This window comes from Neovison vison, chromosome 4, assembly GCF_020171115.1.
Source record: "Neovison vison isolate M4711 chromosome 4, ASM_NN_V1, whole genome shotgun sequence".
NCBI classification, from domain to species: Eukaryota; Metazoa; Chordata; class Mammalia; order Carnivora; family Mustelidae; genus Neogale; species Neogale vison.
In genome coordinates this window covers 42,305,675-42,332,926 of record NC_058094.1, presented here as the reverse complement: position 1 = coordinate 42,332,926, position 27,252 = coordinate 42,305,675, and the positions used below count along the sequence as shown (strand labels likewise).

General features: G+C 41.0%; 1 protein-coding gene across 1 annotated transcript in view; it reads right to left on the bottom strand.

Annotated features, from left to right (window-relative positions):
* CDH17 (cadherin 17) overlaps positions 1-27,252 on the bottom strand; it is a 105,688-nt gene that overhangs the window by 34,708 nt on the left and 43,728 nt on the right. Inside the window, exons 2-5 of the mRNA XM_044245296.1 lie at positions 14,423-14,493; positions 9,182-9,280; positions 2,809-2,943; positions 1,745-1,883 (exon numbers count right to left, since the gene is read on the bottom strand). Of these exons, the coding sequence (XP_044101231.1) occupies positions 1,745-1,883; positions 2,809-2,943; positions 9,182-9,280; positions 14,423-14,493 (444 nt within the window). The remainder of the gene's footprint in view (positions 1-1,744; positions 1,884-2,808; positions 2,944-9,181; positions 9,281-14,422; positions 14,494-27,252) is intronic.

The following is a 27,252-nucleotide window of genomic DNA, read 5'->3' as shown; positions in this document are numbered from 1 at the left end:
TATTCTACTTCCTTCCATTAAGATGGGGTTTCTCAAAGTATGGTCCAGGGACTTGTAGGCATCTTTGAGATTATTTTTAGGTTTGATGGAGTCAAAATTCATGCATGTGTAAAAGATCCACTGCTGCACAATATAATTCAATGAATTTTAACATAAAGGAGTTATCCAAAAAAGGCATTGATATAGTTTCAGATTTCACATTGTCACCAGCTTTTAAGAACCCACCACTTCTTAAGTTCTGGTATAATATCAAAGAATATCCACAGTTATGTGAAAATACTATTACGATACTCCCTTTTCCAACTGCGTATCGATGTGAGGCCGGTTTTGCCTCATATGCTTCAACCCAAACAGCAATATGGCAACAGAATGGGTGAAGAGAAAGATACAAGAATCCAATTTTTCTTAGTTAATTACTCTAGTCATTAAAGAGATGTGCAAAGATTCAAACAAAGCCATTCTTAATCATTCTTTTTGTCTTTGAAAATACTTATTTTTCACTAAAATGTGCTTATTATTACTTACACAAATTAAATTTTTTAAATTATAATGAGGTAAATATTGGTAGACATAATCAGTGATGTGCTGGAGTCAGCTCATGACAGCCAAAGGCTGAATTTCCAGAAATTTTTGTGAGCCAATTATTAACACCATTGGTACCTTAAATAAGCCATGGTGGTAATATTTATACCACAGAAATTGGACAATCCTACAGATCAGGGCTTTTCTCCTCAGAGAGACAGCTATTAAACATTTACCAACATATCACTGGACAGAACCCATATATTTTTTTAAAGTTCTTTGGAGTTATTAATAATTTTTGAAAGAACACAGGAGCCCTGAGACCAAAAGGTTGGGGAGCCACTGATCTAGAAGAGCCTATTAGTAAAGAGAGAAAGGATAAGACTTGAAAGATTCTTATTTAGTAGAATTCATAAGTGAGTCTGTGGTTGTAAGCTCAGGAACAGAGATGCTCTGCATAATAAAGTAGAAGGAATTTTCTTCCTGAGTTACTGGAAGTGGGCATTGAAGAGCGAGAGAGAGAAGACTAAGTAACATAGAAGGAAATTTAACAGTGAGTTGGTAGAAATGTCCAAGAGCATTTCTGAAAACTCCAAAGTCTGATATTTATTTTCTTCATATTCATATTATAACATAATGCTCCTTCATCTCCCCAAATCTTCAATAGAGTCACACACCTATGGTTTTTATGGAAATGAAGGGTAGAAGCAAAGTGAAGGGATGAGCTATAAGTAGGAGTTGTAAGTAAGAGAAGAAAAAGAACTGGGACCCCAAAGTGACCAGGAGCATGAAGATTTCTGAGAGAATTTTGGAGGGTGAGCTCACCTTTCCAGAGTATTCTTGAGTGTCCTAGAGCTCTAAGGTGTTCTAAAGCTCGTTCTAGAATCATAGTTCTCAACTGGGGTGATTTGGCAATGTCTGGAGGCATTTTTGTTGTTGCATCTGGTGAGTAGCTGTCAGGGAAGTTGTTAAACATCCTACAATGCACAGAACAGCCCCTGACAAAAAGAGACTTACCAGTCCCAAGACGTCAATAGGGCCAAAGCTGAGAAACCATGTCTTAGAGCAATGAGGATAATAACTCCTAGGGGACTGCCGTGAAATTTAAGTATGACAGGAAGTGCTAAATGGGTGATGCTGCAGCTTTTAGCCACACATATCTGCTCTTCTGCCTGAAATCTTTCCACCTTTCCATACATAGCTCCAGACTCCTGTCTTTTACCTGGACGAGAATTCTGTCTGACTGAGCCTTCATACTTTTGCTGGAGAAACATGGGTCGATTGTCATTGATGTCCTTTACTTCTATGGTGATGGGAACTGGGCCCTCCACTGTAGCTCCTTGAGCATCCAGGGTTGAGACCTGGTGTAGAAAGGAAAAGAAAACCACCTATATAAGTCTGAACTTCCTATCACACACCAAAAAGCCAGTTGAAGAAAATTAGAGCCAAAGATCCAATAACCTGGTGACCGCAGGGGAGAAAGACATCCATAAAAGCCCCATATTGGGAGTTACTAAAACAGGGACCCAATCAGTTAAACTCTGCTAATCATGGCTGTGTTTTTCCAGAAGTATGGTATGCTAGACACTGGACATGCTTCTTTTCTAAATAGTGAAATAAGAACATTTTGACTATGGAAGGCTATGGAAGTGCCATGTCCATTTTAGTGGTCAACCTGCAAAGCCAATAGAAGTTACCAGATGGAAAGTTTTGTTTGCTCCTTTTTTTCTACGATTAGCTCCCTACCATTCCTGTGTATTCAGATGCCTACTATGAAAAACTAAGGAGGACAAAGAGGGAGAAGTTCTCTTTAGTTAGAGTCTCTGAACATTGGATATTTCTGCTTCTTGCAAGACCCCCAGGACCTCCATCCCCATACTGATGCTGCTTTCTCTGTAGGTCTATATCCCACACAATAGCCACAGGGAGATACCACTGACATATCAGAGAAGTGTTGGCTTGGTTTGATCCAAGTGCTTGATCATGGCCATACTTGAACAACCAATGCCATCTGAGGGCTTTGGCAATTCAAATTGGGTTACTCTGATTAAAAAGCCTGGAGAAGAGGGTATCTTTGCCATACCCAAAGGGTATCTCTTTATCATTCATAAAAAATGGACAAATGAGATTTGCAATGCATACCATTAATGTCAAGAGAGCTGGATTCTATGAAAGATTCTCAAGGATTCTATGAAAGAGATGAAGGTGCTAGTGATACTTCCAGGACAATGCTAAAGGGTGCCCAGAGAGGTTGGAGTTAGGTTCTTTGGTCTGTTCTCAATTCACCTGGAGTCTGTGGACAGCTCTTGTTTCCCTATCCAAGGCTTTGTTATGATACAGAAGTCCATCTGATTGTATCTGAAATATGCCATCTGTCTCTCCAGTTAGTTTGAAATTCACAGCAGGAGGTTTGGCCTTAAACTGGGAAAAAGCAAAAATCAGATTAGGTTATAAGGAAAAACAATATTGTGGAATTTGTAGAATGTCACAAATTTCAGGTAATGTTTTCATTTGTATAGTCACTAAGTAGGATCTGAGCTTTTAAAGTGATACATTCTAGGGGTGCCTGGGTGGCTTAGTCATTTACACATCTCCTTCTGTTCAGGTCATGCTCTTGAGCTGGGATCGAGCCCTACATTGGGCTCCCTGCTCAGTTATTTAACCTCTAAAATACATTTCCCTCAAGAAAAAATGTATGGTATAATTTAATTCATTAACAAAAGCCAATTGATGCTTTAAGTTGTAGCTGGAGTTTGATGAGATTTTTCTGAGAATATCTGAGAGCTTTAACATTGCTGGTTTCTAAGAAACATGAAAAGAAATAACTTTATTGTTAGTATAAAAAATGTCATCTGAGGGGCGCCTGGATGGCTCAGTGGGTTTTAAACCTCTGCCTTCGGCTCAGGTCATGATCTCAGAGTCCTCGGATGGAGCCCCGCATTGGACTATCTGCTCAGCAGGGAGCCTGCTTCCTCTTCTCTCTCTCTGCCTGCCTCTCTGCCTACTTGTGATCTCTGTCTGTCAAATAAATAAAAATCTTTAAAAAATAAAAATTAAAAAAATGTCATCTGATACTTCTAAATATTTTGATAAATATTAAGACATTTTAATATTAAGGAAAACAATTTAAAAGTGTCTTTAACTTGATAAAATTCTATATGACAATCTCTTAGTTACTTTTTCAGAAGGGAGGAAAATGTCAATAATTACTCATGGAATAATAATATGTTGCTTTTAAGACCACAAGAATAAAACATTCACACAAAATAGAGCAGATGCAAAAGTTAGTTCAACCTCATTAATAATTTTAATACATTTTTATAATTGTTATTAATAAATAAAAATCAATAACAACCAATGTTGTAAAAGATATAAAGAACATATTATTAAAGGAAATGTAAATTAACACAAAGTTCCCTTTGGGAATCACTTGAGGTATAGAATGTAACCTTTGATAGCAAATATCACTAAGCAGAATTTATCCTAAAGAAATATTTTTTCGAACTGTAAACTACATGCATGTAGTATAAGTAGCCTTATTTATAATACTGGAAAGTTGAAAACTCCTCAATGATCAAAAACTAAAGGTGAAAAAACTATTCCAGCACATAAAGTTGATAGAACATTAATTATTAAAATGTTTATTCTATAAATTATGAAGCAGCATGAGAAAAAATGATATTATGGAAAGTAACAAAAGGAGACTGTAAGAATAAATCTAAACTATGATTGTAATAGTAACAAAAGCATTCATGTCAGTAGGTAAGATATGGTTAGATGGTTATATGGGTAAGATAATAGTTAATGTGTTAAGTGGGTAGAACTGGGTGAATATTTTTTTTGTGTTTGCTTGTTGATATTATATTGTTTATATAATAAATAAAAGTGTTACTATTTTGTGTTTTAAGGATATCATGGGAAAGATGTAATGAGGATCTGAAAAAAAACTTTTCCAGGGGCGCCAGGGTGGCTGAGTGGGTTAAGCCTCTGCCTTCGGCTCAGGTCATGATCCCAGGGTCTTGGGATCAAGCCCCACATTGGGCTCTCTGCTCAGCGGGGAGCCTACTTCCTCCTCTCCCTCTCTCTGCCTGCCTCTCTGCCTTCTTGTGATCTCTGTCAAATAAAAAAAATTTTTAAATAATAAATAAATAAATAAATCCTTTACAGGTGCCTGGGTGGCTTAGTGGGTTAAAGCCGCTGCCTTCGGCTCAGGTCATGATCCCAGGGTCCTGGAATCGAGCCGCACATTGGGCTCTCTGCTCAGCGGAGAGCCTGCTTCCCTCTCTCTCTCTCTCTCTACCTGCTTCTTTGCCTGCTTGTGATCTCTGTCAAATAAATAAATAAAATCTTTAAAAAAAATAAAAAATAAAAAACTTTTCCTCCATAAAAGCAATGAGAAACTGAAAAATAAATTGTAAATAAATATCAACATTTTCAGAACCTTGGAAATTAACCGAATGCTTGCAAGACTCAAGGAGTATTTATTTAGGAAAATTACGATCAGTAAGAACCAAACATTATGATTACTTTGACTTGCCCTAATTCCATTGTCCTTTCTCAAGATATGCAGAATCCAACAGCTTCACAGCTACAGTACTATGGAGGGAGCAGAAAGGGTTTGGAATTTCCCCAAATCCCCATTCCCAGACAACTGTTATTATCTGACCTATCCAGAGTTCCCTGGAAACACCTACTCAAAGGTCTTGTCTTTATCTGACCTCATAGTTCACTCACTACAAACAGTTTTTCTCTTGGGAAATTTGTCAAAAATAATCATCAGCAATTGTTTAAAATTGCAGTTGCCTGAGGCAGTGATAACAGTTGACACAAACAAGAAGCTGACCAAAATACTTAAAGAATTCATCTGAGATGTAAGATAACCCTAGGGGCATTGAAAATCTCCAATATAGGGGTGCCTGAGCAGCTTAGATGGTTAAGCATCCAACTCAGCTCAGGTCATGATCTCAGTGTCCTGAGATTAGACCCCACATCAGGCTCTGAACTCAGAAAGGAGTCTGCTTGAATCTCCCTCTCCCTCTGCCTATCCCCCTGCTTACATTCTCTCTCTCTATATATATAAAACAAATAAAACATTAACAATAATTAAAAATGAGAAAAAAACCAAGATCGAAATAAATGAAATTGGGAATGTAAAAGGGGACGTTGCTACCTACCTTATGGAGCTAAAAAGGATTAATGAGAATATGAGTAATTATTTCCCCACAAATGAGACAACCTCAGTGAAATGGATGAATTCTTAGGCAAGCAGAAACTATCAAAACTGACTAAAAAATAAATAGGAAATCTGAATAAAACTGTAACAAGAGATTGAATTAGTAATCAAAAAAACTTTACACAAAAGAAAGCCCAGTACCAGTTGGCTTTACTGGCAAATTCTACTTAACACATAAAGAAAAATTAATACCAAATCTTCACAAATGTTACCAAAAAGTAAAGGATATGTCCCAATTCACTCTAGGAGGACAGTATCATCCTGATATGCAAATCAGGAGATAACCTAATAAAACTGCAGGCCAATATTTCTTATGAATATAAATGCAAAAATCTTCAACTAGCAAACTGAATCTAGCCACATATGAAAACAATTATATAGCATTACTAAGCACATGAGAAGATATTCAACATCATTAGTCATTAGGGAAATGCAAACCCAAACCACAAAGACAAAAATAATACTATATTACCCCCATGAGGGTAGCTGTAATTAAAAAACACAGATAAAGGGGCACCTGGGTGGCTCAGTGGTTTAAAGCCTCTGCCTTCGGCTCAAGTCATGATCCCAGGGTCCTGGGATTGAGCCCCACATCAGGCTCTCTGCTTGGCGGGGAGCCTGCTTCTCACCCCCCTACCCCACCTGCCTCTCTGTCTACTTGCGATCTCTATCAAATAAATAAAATCTTAAAAAAAAAAACACAGATAAAAACAAGCATTGGCAAGGATGTAGAGAAATTGGAACTTATAAACAATGCTGGCAAGAATGTAAAATAGTTCAGTTGCTTTGAAGAACAGTTTCACGGTTCTTCAAAAAGTTAAACATTGAGTTAACTGTGATCCAGCAATTCCACTCCTAGGTATATATCCAAGAGAGTTGAAAACATGTCCTCGGGGCGCCTGGGTGGCTCAGCGGGTTAGGCCTCTGCCTTTGGCTCAGGTCGTGATCTCAGGGTCCTGGGATCGAGCCCCGCATCGGACTCTCTGCTCAGTAGGGAGCCTGCTTCCTCCTCTCTCTCTGCCTGCCTCTCTCCCTACTTGTGATCTCTCTCTGTCAAATAAATAAATAAAATCTTAAAAAAAAAAAAAGTGGATTCTCCAATCCATTAAAAAAAAAAATGTCCTCACAAAAAGTTGTATATGATTGTCCATAATAGCATTATTCAGAATAGCCAGAAATGTCCATCAATTGATAAATGGCTATTCAAAATGTGGTATATTTCCATACAATGGAATATTATTCAGCTACAAAAAAAGGAATGAAGTATTAAAACCTGCTATGATATGGATGAACTTTGAAAACATGCTAAGGAAAAGAAACCACACAAAAAGGCCACATGTATGATTCCATTTACATTAAATGTCCAGATAGCAAATCTACAGGTACTGAAAGTAGATTTGTGTTTGCCAGGGGCGAGGAAGAGAGGAAATTGGGAACTGTTACTCTGAGGCTGATGAAAATGTTCTAGAACCAGATAGTGTTAATGGTTGCACATCTTTGTGATATATTAAAAATCAATGATTTGCGCATTTGAAAAGGTAAACGTTATGATGTATAAGCTAAATCTCATTAGAAAGAAGAAAAAAATGACCCAGCTCAGATTTATATTATGCTATCTTATGATCTGGAAACCCCTAGAATACTGAGCTGGAGTTAGTTGTAAATCCTCAATGAAGGAAGTCTGTAGCTGTTTAGTTCTTTTGTTTTGTTTTTTAAGATCTCTTACTAACCCAAGGACCAGTCTCACAGGGCAATGAGCTGGCTTTGTGTCTCCCAAACTCCAGGCAAGAATACTGGTGCAAAATGAGGGGATCTGTACAACTGCCCCCACCACTGTAAAGAGGAGTTCGAAACACATCTTACCATGGCTGGGTTTGCTGCATCCTCTCCACATACAAAGATGGACAGGGCATGGTGTGTTCTAACCTCAGCTCTGCTGTTAACTTATTTAAGCCTCAGTTTCCCTATCTGTAAAACAAGCAATTGGTACCAAAAGTCTCCTCGGTCTTTTCTAATGCAGAGATTCTGAGATCTTCGTAAGGAAATCCCCTTCATCTCCTACTCCTCTACTCCAATACACTCACCCATAAATAGGAAACATTCAGCCATGGTAACTGGGCTATCATTTCTGGCCAAAAAGAGATAGGCTTTGTAAAGTAGCTAATGGAAAAAGAACCAAAAAGGAAGAAAAGCAGCCCAAGGGATGGGATCCTTAGAGACTGAAATCATGATATCCAGCCAGTTACTAGGTCTGTGAGGTTCGCAACTGGGACATTGTGGCCCTGATTCCATTCCCTAGAACGTGGACCTGTGCTCACAGAACGCCTACTCGATACTCCCCATTCTCAGTAGGTGCTTTTCCCTCTGGCAGCACAGAGCAGGTGTCCATGCGGTGCCTCTGTTGAGCTCCTCTTCTCTCCCTTCCTCACCAAGTGAATTCATCTCAGACTCCAGAGCTCTCGAAGCATTGGCTATTCCCTCAGTGCATGACTTCCCTGAGTGGAGAGGTCAAGGCCTCTGTAATACACTACAGGGCCAGGAGGACAGAGGCACATGTGCACCACTCCAGCTCATACTCTGGGGCCCCCAGCACTAACCTGGTACCAAATGAAAGAAGGGAATGAGGCAGGCTTCAGTCTCTCCTCTGTACACAGAACTACCCAACAAGACAAACGCTTGGCCATTAACTGAAGACATCCTCCTTAAGAGGTAGTCCAGCAACCATCCATTGCTCCCACAGTACCTGGGGTGGAGGTCATGGGCACACCCCCAAAGGCTCATCAAACCATCTTCAACCATTCCAAGTCCAAGTGGACTTCCCAGCAAACTTCTGGTAAATTCAGGAGTATGTTCTTCTCTCTCCCCATTATATTTCCAGGATTTTTTCAGTGTCCTTGAAAGCTGGGGTATCTTACTCCCGTCTACAGGCCACCCCTAAATCTGATGCTTTTCTCAGTTTTCTGACTATAGGAGATAACCACCTCCCAGCATCAGCCCATAGGCAAGGGCCCAGGGATGGGTTCAAAGGAGCAAGTAAGGAAAAGCTACCATTCCAGGGCTATTCCAAAGAACCTGCTTCTTCCAGTGCTCTAAGCAGCATCTTCATTGGATAGACAGATAGTCAGATGGCCATTACACTCCCACCCTAGGGGAGAGGCAGAACCTAGAGGCACCAAGCTCCCCACCCCAGGGATAGGAGTACTCCCCCCAGACACAACTGAAGAAGTCTGTATGAGAATGCCATGCACAACCTCTCACAAGACCGAGGTCACCCAACTCTCTGTTTAACTGAGCTTCTGAAATCATTCTTTATAATGAGATCTGCCATGCCTCTATTTTATTTCCTGCTATACAGTAGATTAAGGAGTAAAGTCCACTGTGAGAGCCTATAAAATCAAGATAACAGTGATCAAGAGGAGCCATTACCTGGAATATGACTTGACTTGCTTCTTGGCCTTCAAAAATAGAGAAGGTCATGGGTTCCAGGGGTCCACTAAACTTCCTCTCTTGGCTATATCCAGTTGTCTGTTAAAAAAAAAAAAAAAAGGAAAGATAAAGAGATAATTGGCATACCCGTCCTTATGAATAGACACATGCCTCTTGCTTCCAGGACTGGTACAGGAAACACACGATTCTAACCTAGCTCAAAACAATGCAAAATATAGTCAAAACAGGTAGAAAGATATTTGGGATATTACTGAGCTTCTACGATGTCAAGAGGGCTTGCCATGAGCCTTGTGCTGTTTTTCTCATTCGACTGTTCCAGCAATCACCCTGTGGGGAGAATATTAATGTTCCCCTGTTACAAGTGAGGCTCATGGAAGTGAGGCTACTTGCCCAAAATAAATTCTATAAGTGGCTGATGGGGCACACACACACAGGGATCTGACGGAAAAGAAGTTTCTACCTTCCCACAATGCCACTCTGCCTTCTACATACCCAACGGCTTTATACCAGCTCCTTCAATCCCTTCTCCTCTACTCCTGTTAGTTTATAAGAACATTTTTGGCAGATTTCCAGCACCCTACAGTTCACAGTCACTTCAAGAACAACTGAATTTATAAGGGAGAGAAATATGTAGATGTGTTAAGCCCAGGGCTTACTCAGCACACTGTTCCATGGTAGATTCTAGTCAAATCTGAATCTGAATTTGAACTGTGACTTCAAGAAACACAGTTTTAACATTTGATTAACAATTTATACTCATATAGGAAGGAAAAAAAAAAGAGAGAACAAAACATTTACTTCAAGCAGTAGCCCTACGATGTTTCTAAAGCCCAAAGCCCCTGAACTTGACAGGCAAGCAGACTCTGCAGACCCCCAAATCCAGGCTGGAGTAGCAGTATGTGGTAGCTGGGACAGGGAGAAGAGAAATTGGTACGTGCTATGCTCGGTCCTAAGCAGTTAATCCTACAACAGCCTGGGGACACATTCTTACTGTTAGCTCTGTTTTACAGGCGATGAGACTAAGATGCTGCGAGGTGAAGCAATTTGCCAAGGTAGGGACAGGAAGCAGGATTCGAACCTATGACTCTGCTACGGGTGCTCTCAGCCACCATGCCCCACCACCCACCAGAGAGAGCAAAAAATGGCCAGGACAACCTGGCCGGAATACAGGGGCATCACTCCCACCTTTCCCAGCCCAGGAGGATGGGGAACTTACCACAGCAGCCCCTGCCACCCTCCATCTCCCACCACAACTGTCGCTCTACAGTGAAGCTGAACATGACAGGCAGCACACGGGGGGCTCAGCCAGCCATCAACCCACCCACAGAGAACACCCTCTAGAATGAGGGACTTGGCACCCATACCTGATGCTTGTTTCCCCTCCCTTGAAAAGCCAAGAGGTCTCTTTTCCAGACTCCCCTGCAGCTATCAGGGCAGCCAAATGACCCAGTTTGGATTCATGAAAGAAAAGGTGACAGCTGCTGTGGGGCGGGGGGTGGGGAGAGTTGGTCAAGTTTTTATTTTCCCAATGAAGAAGGACAGATGTGGCTGAATTTGCCACCCCCTTCCCTGTTGCTCTTGCTCAGACAACGGACCTCATGTCTATGGCTGTGGTGGTCATCATGAAACCATGAGGGGACAAACCAGCTCAAATAGTGGGGGAGCAAAGAGAAAGAAGCTCAAGTCCCTGGGAATATCACAGAAATGCAGAACCCACCTTGGGCTGCCCACTTGAGGCTTCTTGTTATCTGAGGAAAATGAACTCTCCTTACTAGAGCTGCTCCAAAGTTGAACTTCCTGTTGCCTATACCAAAAGCATTCCTAACTGACAAAATAATTTTATAGACTTCTAGCTCATAACTCCTTTTAGGAATTATCGTGCTCTGGGGTCTCTTTCTCCCCTGTACTTCTTTTCCACACCTCTGGAGGGCGGGACACAAGAGCTGGGGACAGATGTCCAGGCACTGCCACGGTTGGTACAAGACAAGGATGGCCCTTCCTGTGAGGCCACTAGTTAACAGCAAACTGCCTTCGTCAGCTTTCAGCTCACGTCAGCAAGGGCCAGTCATTCAGCAGTTCACACCAGTCCCCAATGGCATCCGGACGGAACCCGCATTAGTCAGTCTCTCTCAGTGGCAAGGTTCAAAGTTGAATTCTCGTAACAGGGCAGCAAATCTCCCTTCTTGTCATTAACGTGGCTATCTGAGCTATAAAGATTTCAAACTGCGCCTGCGTGTCATGAGTCATCAAGTCATACTGCCAGAACTGGGAAGGACGGTGTGGGGGGAGCTTGTTATAGAAAAAGTGGGTCCATGCAGGAGTTGGAGGGATAATGCCCACCATCTTGCACAAAGAGATCAAAGGAAGGCAAGGGAATGGAGCGGACACTTCTTAATGGTTCCTGTGCAACAGTTATGCAGCTAGGCAACCCCCCCACCCCCGCCACACACACACATATCATTTCTTCCGATTCTGAGTATCTCCAGAGAAGTCCCACAGCAGAGACAGATAATGTGGGATGAAACCAGCTCTGCTGAACCACCAAGCCCCACCTCTGAGCCACACTGTTACCCTGCCTTCCTGGCCGGCAAAGGACACACGCGGCTGCCAGAGCTGCCTGCCTGGTTGCTGTCCTCATCACACTCTCCAGCAAGACTTCTCTGCAGGGATTAGAAAGTATTTATGCCACCAAACTCTTCTTCCTTCTAGAAAAAGTAGAGTCCCAGGCAAAACTCTAAAGTAGGTGGCTTCTCCTGGATTTCTCTGCCTCCCTATTCAGCACCCTTTCCCAAGCCCGGGTCACTCACTCGCTTTCTCTTTAGTGCCCTTGCAATATATTCATGCAGTGTTTCTCACCCCTGTGGAAACCAGTGCTCAGAAAAGAACAGGAGAGACACTGGGAGTATGGGATAAAAGACTGGCAATCATTTTACATCGCTATCTCTGCTGAATAAAGCCTTATGCTGAAGGAAAGCTCCAACTAGACTTCCGGTCTTCATATGAGAGGGCTTGGAAGCGGGGATGAGTGGAGGCAGGAGAGAGAAGTGACTCCATCCTAATGCCCCTATGATCCCACCCCACAGCTAGCAACCCCCCTGCCCCACTTCCCACCACCAGACACATCTGCACACATGGCTATGTCCCGGGCAAGGCTCTTGCTGCCAGCAGGGCTTTGGACACTATTTCTTTCTCTAGGTAGAAGTCCACTGCGTTGAGATTAGAGAAAAGGAAAAATTACATCCCATCTTTCATTCAGGAAAAAAAAAAAACCACGCATGTCCCTTTCTCAGACAAGATAAGCCCACTAATATCAAATTATTGTGACAGAATCTTCTCCTAGATCTCATTGTTTCCTAATATAAGTCCATAATTATGTATTGAATTTCTACCCTACCCCTGGCATGGTGCTATGTAATGAGGCTACAAAACATGACGAAAAGATAGTCCTCCTCATGGAAGTCAAAGTCCATATGAGTGTAGGCACTGACTATTTAAAATGCTGCAGTACGGGGGACTTGGGTGACTCAGTCAGTTAAGTGTCTGACTTTTGATCTCCGCTCAGATCTTGATTTCAAAGCCATGAGTTCAAGTCCCCATTGGGCTCCATGCTGGGTGTGAAGTCTACTTTTAAAAAAAAGTAAAGGTAAAATGCTATAGTAATAATAGTAACAGCCAATAATAATAATAGTCAATATTTTTCCAGTGCTTAGACTGTGCCTGCCACTGATCCAAGGGCTTTATAAATGCATTGTCTCATTTAATTGCCACAACAACCAATAAGGCAAGTACTCTTTTTTTATTTTTTATTTTTTTTAAAGATTTTATTTATTTATTTGATAGAGAGAGATCACAAGTAGGCAGAGAGGCAAGCAGAGAGAGAGAGAGGAGGAAGCAGGCTCCCTGCTGAGCAGAGAGCCCGATGCGGGACTCGATCCCAGGACCCTGAGATCATGACCTGAGCCGAAGACAGCGGCTTAACCCACTGAGCCACCCAGGCGCCCTAAGGCAAGTACTCTTATTAGATTCATTTCACAGGGCAGAAAACTGAGGTTCAGAGCTTAAGTAACTCACCCAAGCTCCTATCACTGGGAAGTGGCAGTGCCAGTTTTATACCCAGGACTGACTTCACTACTACGCTGTGATAATACAGATAGGAAAGGACATCTGAGGGATGAGAAGGGAGAGAAGTCAAGAGGGTATGTTTGACCTAGTCCTTATACAGTCCTAGTGACAAGCTTTGAGCCCTAGGTCCGTGCAGAGGCACTTTGTTCATAAAATGTGAACTGTAGCTCCCTGCCCCACCCTAAGGAGGAAGGCTCTGCTAGGTTTGTGAGATTGGCTCTATTTCATTCTATAAATATTCTAAACAGTGTGAGCTCTAGAGGGCTCTCAGGAACTCAGAATTCAATGTTATTTTGGGGCCCCAGAAGAAAGGAGCTATGATTTGAGGTGTGAGGATCTAGTAACTTCCTTCTAAGAGAACCAAATCCTTCCGCATAAGCTTGCTTCATAACACAACGGATTGTTGGGCAAGTATATGATCTTTGTGAGCCTCATGAATAAAACAAAGTTGGCACCTCACTATCTACCCAAGATTGAGGGCTGGGTTCCTCCAGGTTCCATCCAGCTCTAACCTGTAGAAGCCTGTCATTGAGAGGGTTCGCTCCACAAACGGCTGAAGACAACTCTGACCAGAAAACTCCAAACCATATATGGGAAGAAAAGCACAGAGAAGAACAGGGTTGGAAAGAGAGAAAATGCTTTTCTTAATATTTCAGTGGTACTTTTTCATGGTCAAAGTAAAAAAAAAAAAAAGCCAAGATTAAGGGAAATAAACTAATATACACATGCATACACAGACTATATATACAAATACACTTATACAAATACTGATTTATGCTTCAGTATACTTTTCTTTCTAGTTCTCTCATCTGTACTTGAAGGTCTAAATATGATTTAGATTTGTTTTAAACCTGGCCCATTAAATGGTACTGGCTTTTAAGAGCTGAGAAAAAGTACCTCACTGGTTGAAGGATAGAAATATGACTTGTAACCATTTCACATGGTTACAAATAAATACCACATTAGGACAAACTACGGGTTCTTCGTATACAATTTAATTTTGACAGACTTTTTTTAAGTCATAATAATCATTGTTTCCTTGATATGAGGTAGAAAACATCAGAAAATACTCTAGTAACTAAATAAAGAACATCTTACCAAATAAAGCATAAGGAGACACAAGCAATTCAGTTGGGCTTGCATCATTGTGGTTTTCTGTACTGAAACTCCTGTGAATAAACCAGAGAATAAAAGCAATTAGTTACCAGTCTGTTAAAATCACATCTTTCCAGCCAGAAAGGATCACTGGACAATATCCAGTTATAAGACAGCTTCTTCTCTTTAGGGAATAACCCAGTCTTCCAGAAGCTTCACGATACCTCATGCACAGGAACCCACAAGTCTCAAAGGAAGCTCATGGTAATTCCATTTCTTTAACTGCTTCACTTTATTATAATCTTCTCCATTTACAAGTCTTAAATGATAGAAAAGACGTATAGTCTTTACTTTTATTATACACATGAGAAAGATATGTTTTGGCAAATGCCAGAATAACTAGATACTAACATTTTAGTGGTTCTGATGCAAAGCTGCAAATACATGAGATTCCTCAAGCAGAAAGAACCCAAGAATGTTCAGAGTCCTTCATTCAAAGACCTCACCAGCCAGACTTTGGTCTTCTAAACATTGTTGTTAACTAGGCAATACCCCTAAGGAAAAAGCTTACTTTGTATTACTACAAAAGCAACCAAATAAGAATCAAAGTTCTGTCCTTATTCTCTTCTGCTCAGTATTATTTTTTTCTTTCTTGAGGCTTCACGTTTTTTAGAAATTACAACTTTTACCCTGAGATACCTCATGACTAACTGATTTTAAGCTCTGATATAAATTTTCCACATGGCCTATAAAGCAAGGTTGTTGCCTGTCATGATACCGGACTGCCAAAACAATACCAAAAATCGACAAAATGAGAAATGCACTCATTTCACTAAAATTCTAATCACTTCATTATCTCTAGGGATTAAGGACAATCCTGTTTCATCTTTTTCTTTATTTTTCTTTTACATTTTTCTACATTGAATTTTTTTATTATGTTATATTAGTCACTATACATCATTAGCTTTTGATGTAGTGTTCCAAGATTCATTGTTTGTGTATAACACCCAGTGCCCCATGCAAAATGTGTCCTCCTTTAACTTATTGATATAATCAGCATGAAAGAGTGGTAAATGGTTACTGAAATTCAAACCACCCTAAAAATGTAGCCTTTGAATTTTTTTTAGTTCTTTACATTTAGATAGCTTATATTTGTACTTGAAAAAGTTCATCTGGTTTTAGTTGCACAAATGCCGCAAATGCCCTGGGAGAGAAAGAAATAAAGCATTTATTAAGTATCAGCTATGAGATAGATATGGGGAGGGGCCTTTTCAAATAGTATATGGTCAGTGGATTCTGAGTCAGAAAGCCTGGACCAGAAACCCAGCTCTGCCTTTCACTAGCTGTGCTGCCATGGTTTTACCACTTAATTTCCCGTGCCTCAGTTTCCTCAAACAGAAAATACATACCAATTGCTCAATAATAAATGTGTAAGTTTCTCACAGAAACAATGACTTAGGAAATGTTATACTTATTTTATACAGAAGGACATGGAAGTTCAAAGTTAAGTGATTCACCCAGTACATAAGTAGGAAGAGACGTTACCTTGCTTCTAGCCAGACCTGTCAGATCCCAAAGACCCAAACCTCTTTGAACTCTTTCTATGTTACTGTACATAGTGTGAGAGCTGCAGAGATATGGATGTAGGCACAGAGAAACAGATATGTAAAGTGTATATATTGTTTCTACATGCTAAGTCCATGAAGCATCCTTTCCCAAGGTTCTCTAAATATTTTAAGGAAGAGCTAGGGTTAAAATCCTTAAGGACAGTCAGATTCATTAATTCTGTGAATGTTTAGAAATTAGCTTTTGCAACAGAATTAATTTGGTTGTTGTGTTCAAATATCATTTTAGAATTGGCTCATTATCTTAAACACAAACAAGACATTTTTCTACTGCTTTTGACTGCTGATGTGGTATGGAGACACATGGAAATAAAAAACAATGCCAGGTCTAGCATACTGCAATATGAAATATGTAAATGAAAAAATTATTCAGTCTAACTTGTTTTTGTTTTGTTTTGTTTTGACCTTGCAAAATGCACGTGATTAGCTTCTAAGAGAAGTAGGAATAGAGACACTAATGGCACATTTGGGGCTCATTCTTCTCAAGCTCCTCGGCATTCAAGAGCTTTCAAATACTGGTCCCCAACTTACTCTTCCAGCCTTCTCTCCCACACCCTCACCGCGCTCAGTAACGCAGTCTACCCAGATGGACTCTGCACCCTGAGCCTTCCTGTCTCCCTGCTTTGACACTTGCTGCCTACCCCACCCATCACAGGGCCAGCTGGAAGAGATGCACCATCAATATTTGCATCAGGAAGTTGGACTGAGCTTGTCCCTCCTCACTTCTATGCGTACTACTTGTCATACCTTACCTCCTGGGTCCAACAACTTGTTCGTTGATTTCAAAAGCATTGAATTATTATAAAAAGCTTCTCTGTGCTAAGCCGTGGGATAACCAAATAAGGCATACAGAGTCTGCCTTCAAGGAGTTAGAAACCAAATCCTACTTCCTTCATGAAATGTTTGCTGATTTCCAGCCACAAGTGTCTTCCTCTCGAAGCCCCTCGTACCGGCATTTTTAAAAAACATTTATTTATGTATCTGTGTTATCACCTATGCTAGAAAGCAAAATCCTTCAAGGCAGAGGTCTTATTTTAAAAAGTTTTTTGACCCTCTCACAGCTTGTCATGCGATGCCTTGCATATATTAAGCCCTCAACAGATGTTTGTTAAATTCTAAAACATTTTAATTATCTAAGAGTGATAGCCTATGAATTTACCCAATCTTTAAGAGCTTCCAGAATAAACATAAAATGTTCAAGGAAACTAATTTGAGATTTAAAGATGTGTTTTGATGCAAAGTCACAGATTTTTATTGTCGATGAAAAGGGTCGCTTCTCTTTTAAATACACTAACAGATTTCTGCGCAGTAAACAGGTTAAGAACTGGTTGATACAGGGCGCCTGGGTGGCTCAGTAGGTTAAGCCTCTGCCTTCAGCTCAGGTCATGATCTCAGGGTCCTGGGATAGAGTCCCGCATCAGGCTCTCTGCTCAGCAGGGAGCCTGCTTCCTCCTCTCTCTCTCTCTCTGCCTGCCTCTCTGCCTACTTGTGATCTCTCTCTGTCAAATAAACAAATAAAAAAATCTTAAAAAAATAAAAATTTAAAAATTTAAAAAAAAGAACTGGTTGATACATATCATCTCTCCTGGAACTGATTTTTCAGTGCTTTTAATCTCCCAAAGACATATATACTGAATGATAGAAAAACACATACAAATAAAATAAATGCCTTATTTTAGTCAGATGCTCAGGCCACCATCTGGGATGTTTTAAGGAATCAGAAAAGTGAACATAGCAATGCACTTCTCCTTTATTTGGTCATTTACAGTTAGTCTCATCCCTCACAGAGAGGTTTCCAGGGGGAAATGGTGGTGATTGCTTTTTCCACCCCCATACCTAGGCGTCCTTCATTCATGTGCAGACCCTTCTACAGCACAGTACCGCTGTTGGGAGCACGGACCCCGGAGTTCGACCAGCCGGCTCCCTCATGGACTTGTATCTGCTCATCCTTAAGCAGAGATGATCAGGGTGCCTCCCTGTGAGATTTATGGGGTTCAATGAGTTCCTGTTTTGAACAGTGTTTGTTAAATAAAAATTCATTCTGCCACCCCCGTGTGCTTCGCCAGAACTTTGAACATTGTCCTACGGAATGTCTCCTCCACAGTCCCTGGCTGTCGGTGGCCCTGACAATGAGACAACCCAAGAAGCAGCCTTCATGGCAATGTCCTCATGGCCCAGTGAAGCAGGGAGGCAAAGCCTTCATCTCCAGGCATATGGGCAAACCTCACTAATGCGGGGATTATGCCTGAAGGGAATTTTAGCCTCTTAGACAGGCCTTGCCTCTATTTCCTCTTTGCATGGACATCATTCCACTAATGGGTGTCACATCCTGGATCATAGTATTGCTGGAGGGAAAAAGCACAGCTTACAACTGAAACCACCTAAAACCACCAAGCCACACACACTTGGTAGATTTCGTCCGCAGCACCACTTGGAAAAGGACTGGAGCACGTTTCTAGATAACGAGTGACGTTTTATCTGAACTCTTTGAAATGGTTGATACAACCATCTGCTAGGAATTTGTGTTATTTGTTGGGGTTTCCCTGAGGCACAAGGACTGAATTCAGACAGTTTCTATGGCAACTATCTGAGAGGCCAAGCACATCCTTAGCAACACAGGTCAAAGGTTTTTTGGGGGGTGGGGAAGGAATTTTGAAAAGCCACCACCACTTGCTTTTAACCGTGGACCACTGACAAATACACAGGGCTTCTGGCCTTGCTGCTTCGGGCTGATGCCCTGATTCACCACAGCTCACAAAATACACATCTCCCCGCACCCTGCATCTGGGTCCAGCCTGAACAACAGCACAGAAGCAGCTAACACTTAATAAAAACGACTTGCCTGGCACCTGCGGCAACTTCTCTATGTGTTACCTTACTGATTTCTCATGAAAACCCTATGAACCAGGGACTATGGAAACATCTGCCTCCTAGAGAGCAAAAATCAAAAGGTGAGGATCAAAGAAGTTGAGAAATTTGCCTCAGATCACACTGCCTGGCTAGTTCTACACCTGTGCTCTTATTCATAAAAATAACAAGACATCTGGTATCACTTTATCCATTACACACCTTCCAAAAATTCAAAAAATTTCTCTTTTTTCTTTCTGGTTGGTTTTTGTTTTTGTTTTTTTTTTTTCTGAAGGAGAGAGAATGTGAGTAGAGGAGGAGAAGAGGGAGAAGGAGGGAGAGAATCTCAAGCAGACTCCACACTCAGCGTGGAGCCCAACATAGGGCTTAGTTCCACGACTCTGGGATCATGACCTGAGCAGAAATCAAGAGCCAAGTGTTTCAACAACTGAGCCACCCAGGAAACCCATTTTTTTTAAAGATTTGATTGACTGATTTGAAAGAGAGAGAGAGAGAGCATCAACAGTGGGGCAGAGGGAGAGAGACAAGCCGACTCCCCCACTGAGGAGGAGAAATTTGGACACAGAGACACACCGGGAGGGAAGACAATGTGGACCCATGGGGGAAGACAGCCATCTATAAGCAGAATGGAGGGGCCGCAAACAGACCCTCATAACCCCCGGAAGGAACCAACCCTGCTGACACCTTGACTTTGGCCGTCTGGCCTCCAGAACTGTGAGACAACATATTCCTGTTGTTCAAGCCACCCCCATCTGTTGTACTTTGTTACGCCGCCCTAGCGAACTCTTACCCCAAGGAAGTCTGGTTTTGAGTGAGCAAGGCACCGCCCTTGCAGGATAGAGGTGGCCAGAGACAGGCCTGTGTTCAGTTATCACACATGCAGTGCCCATGGCATCTCAGGGGTCCCCTCAAAACTTGATTAATTCTCCTGCTGGGTTCCAATTCCTCCAAGAGGCATTTTTAGACACTCTAGTCATTTCCCCATTTATCTGAGTAAAGACATGGAATTCCTACATCCCAGGTCTCTAAACCTTCAATAACTCAACACACAAGCATCGATTTTTTCTCCCCGTTGCAAAAAGCTCAATGATAGGCAAACCTTAAAAAGACTTAGTCATCTCTCAACCTTTAAAAAAAAAAAAAAAATAGAAGGCTTTAAGGGCTTTGAATTCAAGTAATTTACCCTACTCGAAGGTTGAACTATGCATTTCCAAAGAACAAAGAAGGTTCAGGAGGAAAGGACTAGAAAATTTGTTTTCAAATATCATAGGTGATGTGGGCAGGAGAGGATGTGACTAGAATTCATAATACCACTAGGACCAAACAGCACTACATACCGTGTGCACCCTTTATTGTACCTCTGCACTGTATATTGCTAACATCAGCATAAATTATAAAGCAAGGCCAGATAGGAATAAAGATCAGATTAAAAAGCCTGCTCACACCGTTGTTCATCAAGTAATGTTCAAATCAATCATGCCTATCTTTTGGGTCTCACTCGCAAATCTCTGGCACCAATTACATCTCTTACATTTAGAAAAATCACAGGAAGCTCTGACCAATTTGCACTCTTGACGAATTAGAAACCCAATTAAAGTGGCCATTAATAAGCTAGAAATAAACAGGCAGGCATAAAAGCAAGGCTGCTGTCTTGCATTTCAGACTGATTTTGGAGGAAGGAAGACAAGTAGGGAAGGGGGTCCTCCACCCCAACACACAAATGTAAGTCTCTCACTAAGCTTTTGTAATACAGATGTGCCAGTTTTTTGGTATATGCAAATCTGGATTTACGCACATACAGAACTGAGGGTGATTATTTGTTGTATCGATAGGTTCAAGGTCAGATGAACAAGCTCATGAGAGTTATGGCAGGCCCCCTCGCCAACAGGACTTATAAAATTTTAAATCTATATGATCAATTTAAGTACAAATTACTACCATAATTATTCTTATTAAAGAAAAAAAGGAGATCTAAGGAATATTTTGAGACCTGTGTTTAAGCTTATCCCTGGCTAGCTTTCATTCCACCCAACACTCCCTGGAAGTGAGTGAGAGAAGGGGAAGCTCCCCTCAGAGCCACACAGAGTGCCCAACCCTGAACAAAATGATAGTTGGGGGAGATCAAAGGGAAGGAGGTCCCCTCATGGGAATAGGTAGCTATCTAGGGGTGGTGCTTCCCTGACATCTCAAGCAGCCTGGCAGCAAGGATGACAGTGCTGAATTTCCTCTGGTGTCCAGATTTACACCTCAGAAACCCCAGGAGGAAGCGAGGGAAGAATGGCTTTCCTCCACACGTCAGAACATCATAAGGGCCTTCCCTGGCCTAAAGAGGAAGACGGGAATTACTATTTCTCATAAAAGATGGCTTAATTATTTTTTACAAAGGGTTTCCTCATGTATTATACAATAGTTATTTTGACTTATAAAGCATACAGATCAGCATTTTGTCAAGATAATAAAATCACACATTCTGTCCTTAGAAAATCAGTATGAGGTAAATCTGAATTAGATTTCATCCCATCAGGTTTAGATACAGAGATTAAAAACAAAACAAAACAAAATCCCCAGACACTTGCTGTAATACTAGCTCATTTATAAAGTAGCCCAGAGACAAGGATTCTCCTGACAAAAATGTGCAGTCGTGCAGTGTGACAGGTTCAGTTTCCAATCTCTGTAGTTAGATCACAACTGACTACTGGGATGGGCAAGAGAATCAAAGAAATATAAATTTAATCCTATCTCCATAAAGAACACCATGCCCCTATGATACTTCACTCATGACTTAGCTTTGTATAGTTGAAAAAAAAATTTTTAATTAGCTAGTATTTTATGAGCATGTACCAAGTTAAGCACCTTGGACAACTTATTTCATTTAAATAGCACAACAGTCCTATAAGGTAGATACTGTTGTCATCCTACAGAAAGGAAACTGAGCTCAGAGACTTTGAGGACAGGGTGTCAGTCTGACTGCAGAAACCAAGCACAGAACCCTCCCTCTGAGGAAGAAGTGCTCATCCTTAGTTTAAACATTCTTGAAGGGCACAAATCTATCATTTTGACTGCTCTTTGTCTTTTGCAAGAACACAAGTCTTAATGTTTGAAGATAATTAAAGTGTGGTAAGAAGTTATTTATTCAGACTATCATGGATGAGAGGATTCAGACTATTCATGGATGAAAGATTCCAGAATCTTTTAAGAGAAATTGAGTTTTCTTTGTGCCATATACACAATAACCAGGTAGATCTTGGGCTGTTACATATGTTTAAGTGAAAAATCAACTTCAACCATTAAGTATATATGTTTTTATTACATTTATATTTAATGTACCTCCATAAACATTTCTGTTTGTTCTCACAAGTAACAAATAGGTAGATAGATATTTCTGTAATAAACTGAGGTACATTTCTCTTGTTGAATCAATGAGTAGACCACAGAATGAGCCCCATTCTAAGAGATTTCTGAATGAATCCAATCTTATGCCAAAAATTAAATCTATATATGCCTATCCATGTAAACTAAGACCCATAAAAGCACCTGTATATAGGCCTTTGGAGAAAGGGACATGATGATTCATGCTCAGCTTTCCATCTCAGAGTCATCTCTCTTAACATGGAAGAAAAGTGGGGGCACATTCTCTTTTCCAGAAAGTTCTTTTGACAACAGATTAGGAAGTTTAGTTTCTGCCAGCATATATTTTGCTTTTTATAAAAGAGAGGAAAAATGGGTGCCCAGGTGGCTCAGTCGGTTGAGCATCCCACTCTTGATTTCGGCTCAGATCATGATCTCATGGTCCTGGAGTTTGTTGAGCTCCTCATTTTGCAGGTAGTCTGCTTGAGGATTCCCATCTTCTCCCTCTGCCCCAACTCCCATTCACAAGCGCGCTCTCTCTGTCTTTCTAAAGTAAATGAAAAATATCTTCAAAAAAAAGAGGAAGAAGGGAGGAGGAACAGGAAATGCAACCTTCATCTTGAACAGCAATGACTTTTCCCAGGAGTCATCTAGGTAAGTTTCAAAGGACGCCACACCCACACCTCACCAGAGGACTCATCCATTTGACCCTTATACAACTCAAGGGTTAGGGGCACTAAACCCCTGTGCACTCAAAAGTCTGCATTTACTTCTGACTCTCCAAAACCTTAACATCTAATAGTCTACGATTGACAAGAAGCCTTACTGATAACATAACCAGTCAAATTAACACATATTTTCTATGTTATATGTATTATATATTGTATTCTTACAACAATGTAAGCTGGAGAAAACAAAATCTCTGTCTCCTCACGACTCTGAGATCATGACCTGAGCTGAAATCAAGAGTCTGATGCTTTGCCAACTGAGCCACCCAGGCACCCCTAACACTTGAACTTTCTAAAGGTGAGGGAGCTAACATTCATTGAACATCTACCCCATGCAAGCAATATACTGAACTTTTTACAAGCATATTTAATTTATTCTCATAACTGCTTGGTTAGGCAAGTATCTCCATTTCATAGATGAGAAAATTAAGGTCCAGGGAGCTTAAGCAATTCAGTGCCCACTGGCCACTAAATGATGAAACTGGCCTAACCCATCTGCCCAACCCTGAAGACTCATAAACTCTACACCCTGCAGTCTGCAATAAACCCTCACTCAGCAAAAGATACTTCATTTCCTGGTGAGAGCTGAATATTGTCCATTTTCCTTGTCACCTAAATGTGTTTTCTTTTTCTTTTAAACTGTTTTTCACATGCCATCTAAGTTTTTAAAGAAAATTAAATCAAGAAAATTTCAAAGAATGCATCATCCTTCCAATCTACAGCTGAGGAACCCCCCACCCCATGGCAGAGGGCATCTGTCTCCAAAAGGTCACCCATAATAAAGAAACAACCAAGACCGAGGCAGAAGCTGGAGCTTTGAAGACACAATGAGCTGTACACAACTTGACATCTCAAAATGATCACTTGTCAGTGGATGGAACATCCACCAAAAGCTGACCAACACACACAGCAAGTTTTGCCCTCCCAAGTAGGAAGGCAGGTCTATCTCTCTGGTTTCAGTTCTTACATCCAGTACGTTAAAGAAAGGGTTTCTTTTCTCCTATGCATTTCCCCTCCCCCATTGGGTCCCAGACAGTCCTAACAACCCTAAATTGTATCGCATTCTCTGAGAAGTAGATAGAATGCTCATTTGTTGAATACCACATCTGAGAGATGACACTTTGTAGGAATGAGATTCCAGCTCTGATTTCTAGAATCCAGAGCCCCAGGGCATCTTAGCACTAGGCACTTCTAGATTTTAATAGCAAGGAATGGATATAACACTCGTTTCAACATCCCCAAATTCCATCTTTCCTTTAATCCCTCTGTCAACCTTGATCCAAGAAGCCATTTCATTAAATAAATTTATAAATTGGGAAGACTAGTGAAAAGAAACTGAAAAAGATACTGTGCTCCATAGGTAAACTTGTCACACCAAGAATAAACTATTCTTCCCTTCACAGTCACATAGCACCCTTAAAGGAAATAAATTTATCCAGCAACTTCTTAAGTACTCTGCCTTCACCATCTATTTTGTCATTCTTGAAGAAGTACCTTAACAACATAGTTAAGACATGCTGACACTTACCTTTCTGTAAGTAAATAACAAAATGGTTTTAAAAGTTATTTTCTTCCATTCAGCTGTTGAGACTCTTGCTGGGGCTTGAGAATCTCCCCGGAGAACACTCCCTGTGCACAGCTGTTGGCCCAGCCTCTCCCCTCACCTTCGGTCAAACATTAACCATCAACTGGCTTTATTGATTCTCAGGAGCCATCAGATGTCATAAAAGTTATCATTATATTCACTACAGAAAAGAAGTGGGTTTGTACCAAAAGAAGCCATTCCACACCCAATACATCTCTAAGCAGGTGTCTGAATTTTTGAATGTCTAATAAATTAGAGACAAAAAGAAATGTAAATGGACAAACTTTCTATGGATCCAACTGCCCCTGGAGTTTGCACGCCATGACATCAAGACAGCTTTGCCATATTTCATACACCTGACATTTAGCATAGTGTCTGCCTAGAAGACACAATTAACAAATATTTGTAAATTCCATCTCAAACACAGAGTGCAGGGCGTTACTTCTGAGCAATGAAGCAGTTCACTGATAACCAGCCCGCAGAGACAGAAGAAATAACTCAGAAGGTGTAGCCAAAGAGGTAATCTGGCAGTGCCTGCTTCTGAAATTCAAGGGTCCTCTTCAAAGTCTGCATGAAACGACCAGTAGTCATCTCCCCCGCTGCCAAACACAAACAAGTCCTTCACAATTCTCTTCACAATTCTGAGAAGAGATTTGCCTATAAAGCAAGTTACTTCTTCCACTCAAAATGAGGTTTGCAATTAAACAATAAAAGCCAATAGCCCCAGATTTCTTAAGTCAAGTTGTCCTTTAGACTGACTTCTGATTTCCATCGTTCAGTCACTCTGGAAATTCACATTGGAGAATCAATGTCACTTTTGTGTCAAATGTGTCACTCTTGATCCCGAATCTGTTGACCTTCTGATACTCATTTCTGGGCTTCTCCTGATCTGTGTTGTGCTTTCCATTTGTGTCTAGGTGTGCATAACGCAGGGAAAGAGCAAGAGCACAACCAGTTGTCTAGATGGACTTGCTTCTTGAATCTCTTAAGAAGCCCGGATGGCTCTAAGCCTCATTTGTCTTGAGAACTTCAAAAGGGAAACCATCTCGTCATATGCCAATGGTTTAGCATACTCAGTGGATCACAGGTCTAGGAAAAATCCTTCTTCTTTGTCTCACAGCCAACATAATTGTATAAGGAAATGAGATCAGCTGAAGCTAGGCAATTTGCAAATTCACAACACCTCGGCCCACCCGTTAGTTTAATAAAATGACCTTGTTCTGTAAAATCAAGTATCTTCCCTTGTATGTTTCACTTCCTGAAATCAATGACAAGACTCTCACCAGCACTGCTCTAAAAGGAGTTTGCTTCTTTAGAAACTTTTAAATAATGTATGTAAAAAAGAACTTTTAAATCTATAATGTGGTTTCTAAAGACTCTATTTGTTTTTGAGAAAGAGAAAGAGAGAGCATGCGTATGCAGGAGCAGGGTGGGGGAGGCAGGGGGGAGAAGCAGGGAGCACAATGGCGGAGGGAAGACGGGGGCTTGATCGCAGGAGGCTGGGATCATCACCTGAGTCAAAGGCAGATGCTTAACCAATTAAACCACTCAGTGCCCCATTATAAAGTGTTTTTTAAAAGTATATATATGTATCACTTTTAGTCATCCTTTCTCAGCAATTATAATACAACTATGCTCATGGCATATTGGTTTATCAGTTTGTTTGTTTTTTATTATTATATTGTGTTAGTCACCGTACAGTACTTCATTAGTTCCCAATATAGTGCTCCATGATTCATCCTTAGCCCACAACACCCAGTGTTCCATGAAACCAGGGCTAACCGGTCCCCCCACCGCCTCCTCCCTGAAACCCTCAGTTTGTTTCCCGGGGTCCATAGTCTCTCGCGGTTCATCTCCTCCTCTGACCTTCCCCACCTTCTTCATTTTCACTTCCTTCTCCTAATGTCTTCCATGCTATTCCTTATGCTCCACATATAAGTGAAACCGTATGATAATTGACTCTCTTTGCTCAACTTATTTCACTCAGCATAATCCCCTCCGGTCCCATCCATGTCGAGCAAATGATGGGTATTCGTCCTTTCTGATGGCTAAGTAATAGGTTTATCAGTTTAAAAATATGCTTTCTCACTTAATCTTTACATGTTCACAAAGTAGATTCCATCTTATAGAGAGAAAAAAGTTTTACCTTTTGCCCAAGTCACACAGCCTGTGATTCTGGAATTAGGACTCCAGTCCTGGTCTGTCTGATTCAAAGTCCAACATACTCACCACAAATATAGAATCCACCCAATTATTGTCCTTCTAGTTTCTGTGTGAGTAATAAGAAAATCCATGGGGGGTGGGGGGCAGGCGTGTGGGTGGCTCAGGCCTCAAGTGTCTGCCCTCGGCTCAGGTCAGGATCCCAGGGTCCTATCAGGTTCCCCGCTCAGTGGAAACCTGCTTCTCCCTCTCCCACTCCCCCTGCTTGTGTTCCCTCTCTCCCTGTGTCTCTGCCAAATAAATAAATAAAATTTTTAAAAAAGAAAAGAAAATTCATAGGAAGAAAGGTCCTTATATAACACCTTTCCTGATGGAAGATAGCCAAGATCTTAAATTGGGCTTCTCTGCACATTTTATTCTACTTCCAGCCTCTAGCTTCCAAGTCAAAGAAGCAGGTTGGTAGATCTCTAAAAGGCCAAAACCACCCATTAGAAAAATCAACAGGTGATCACATCTCTA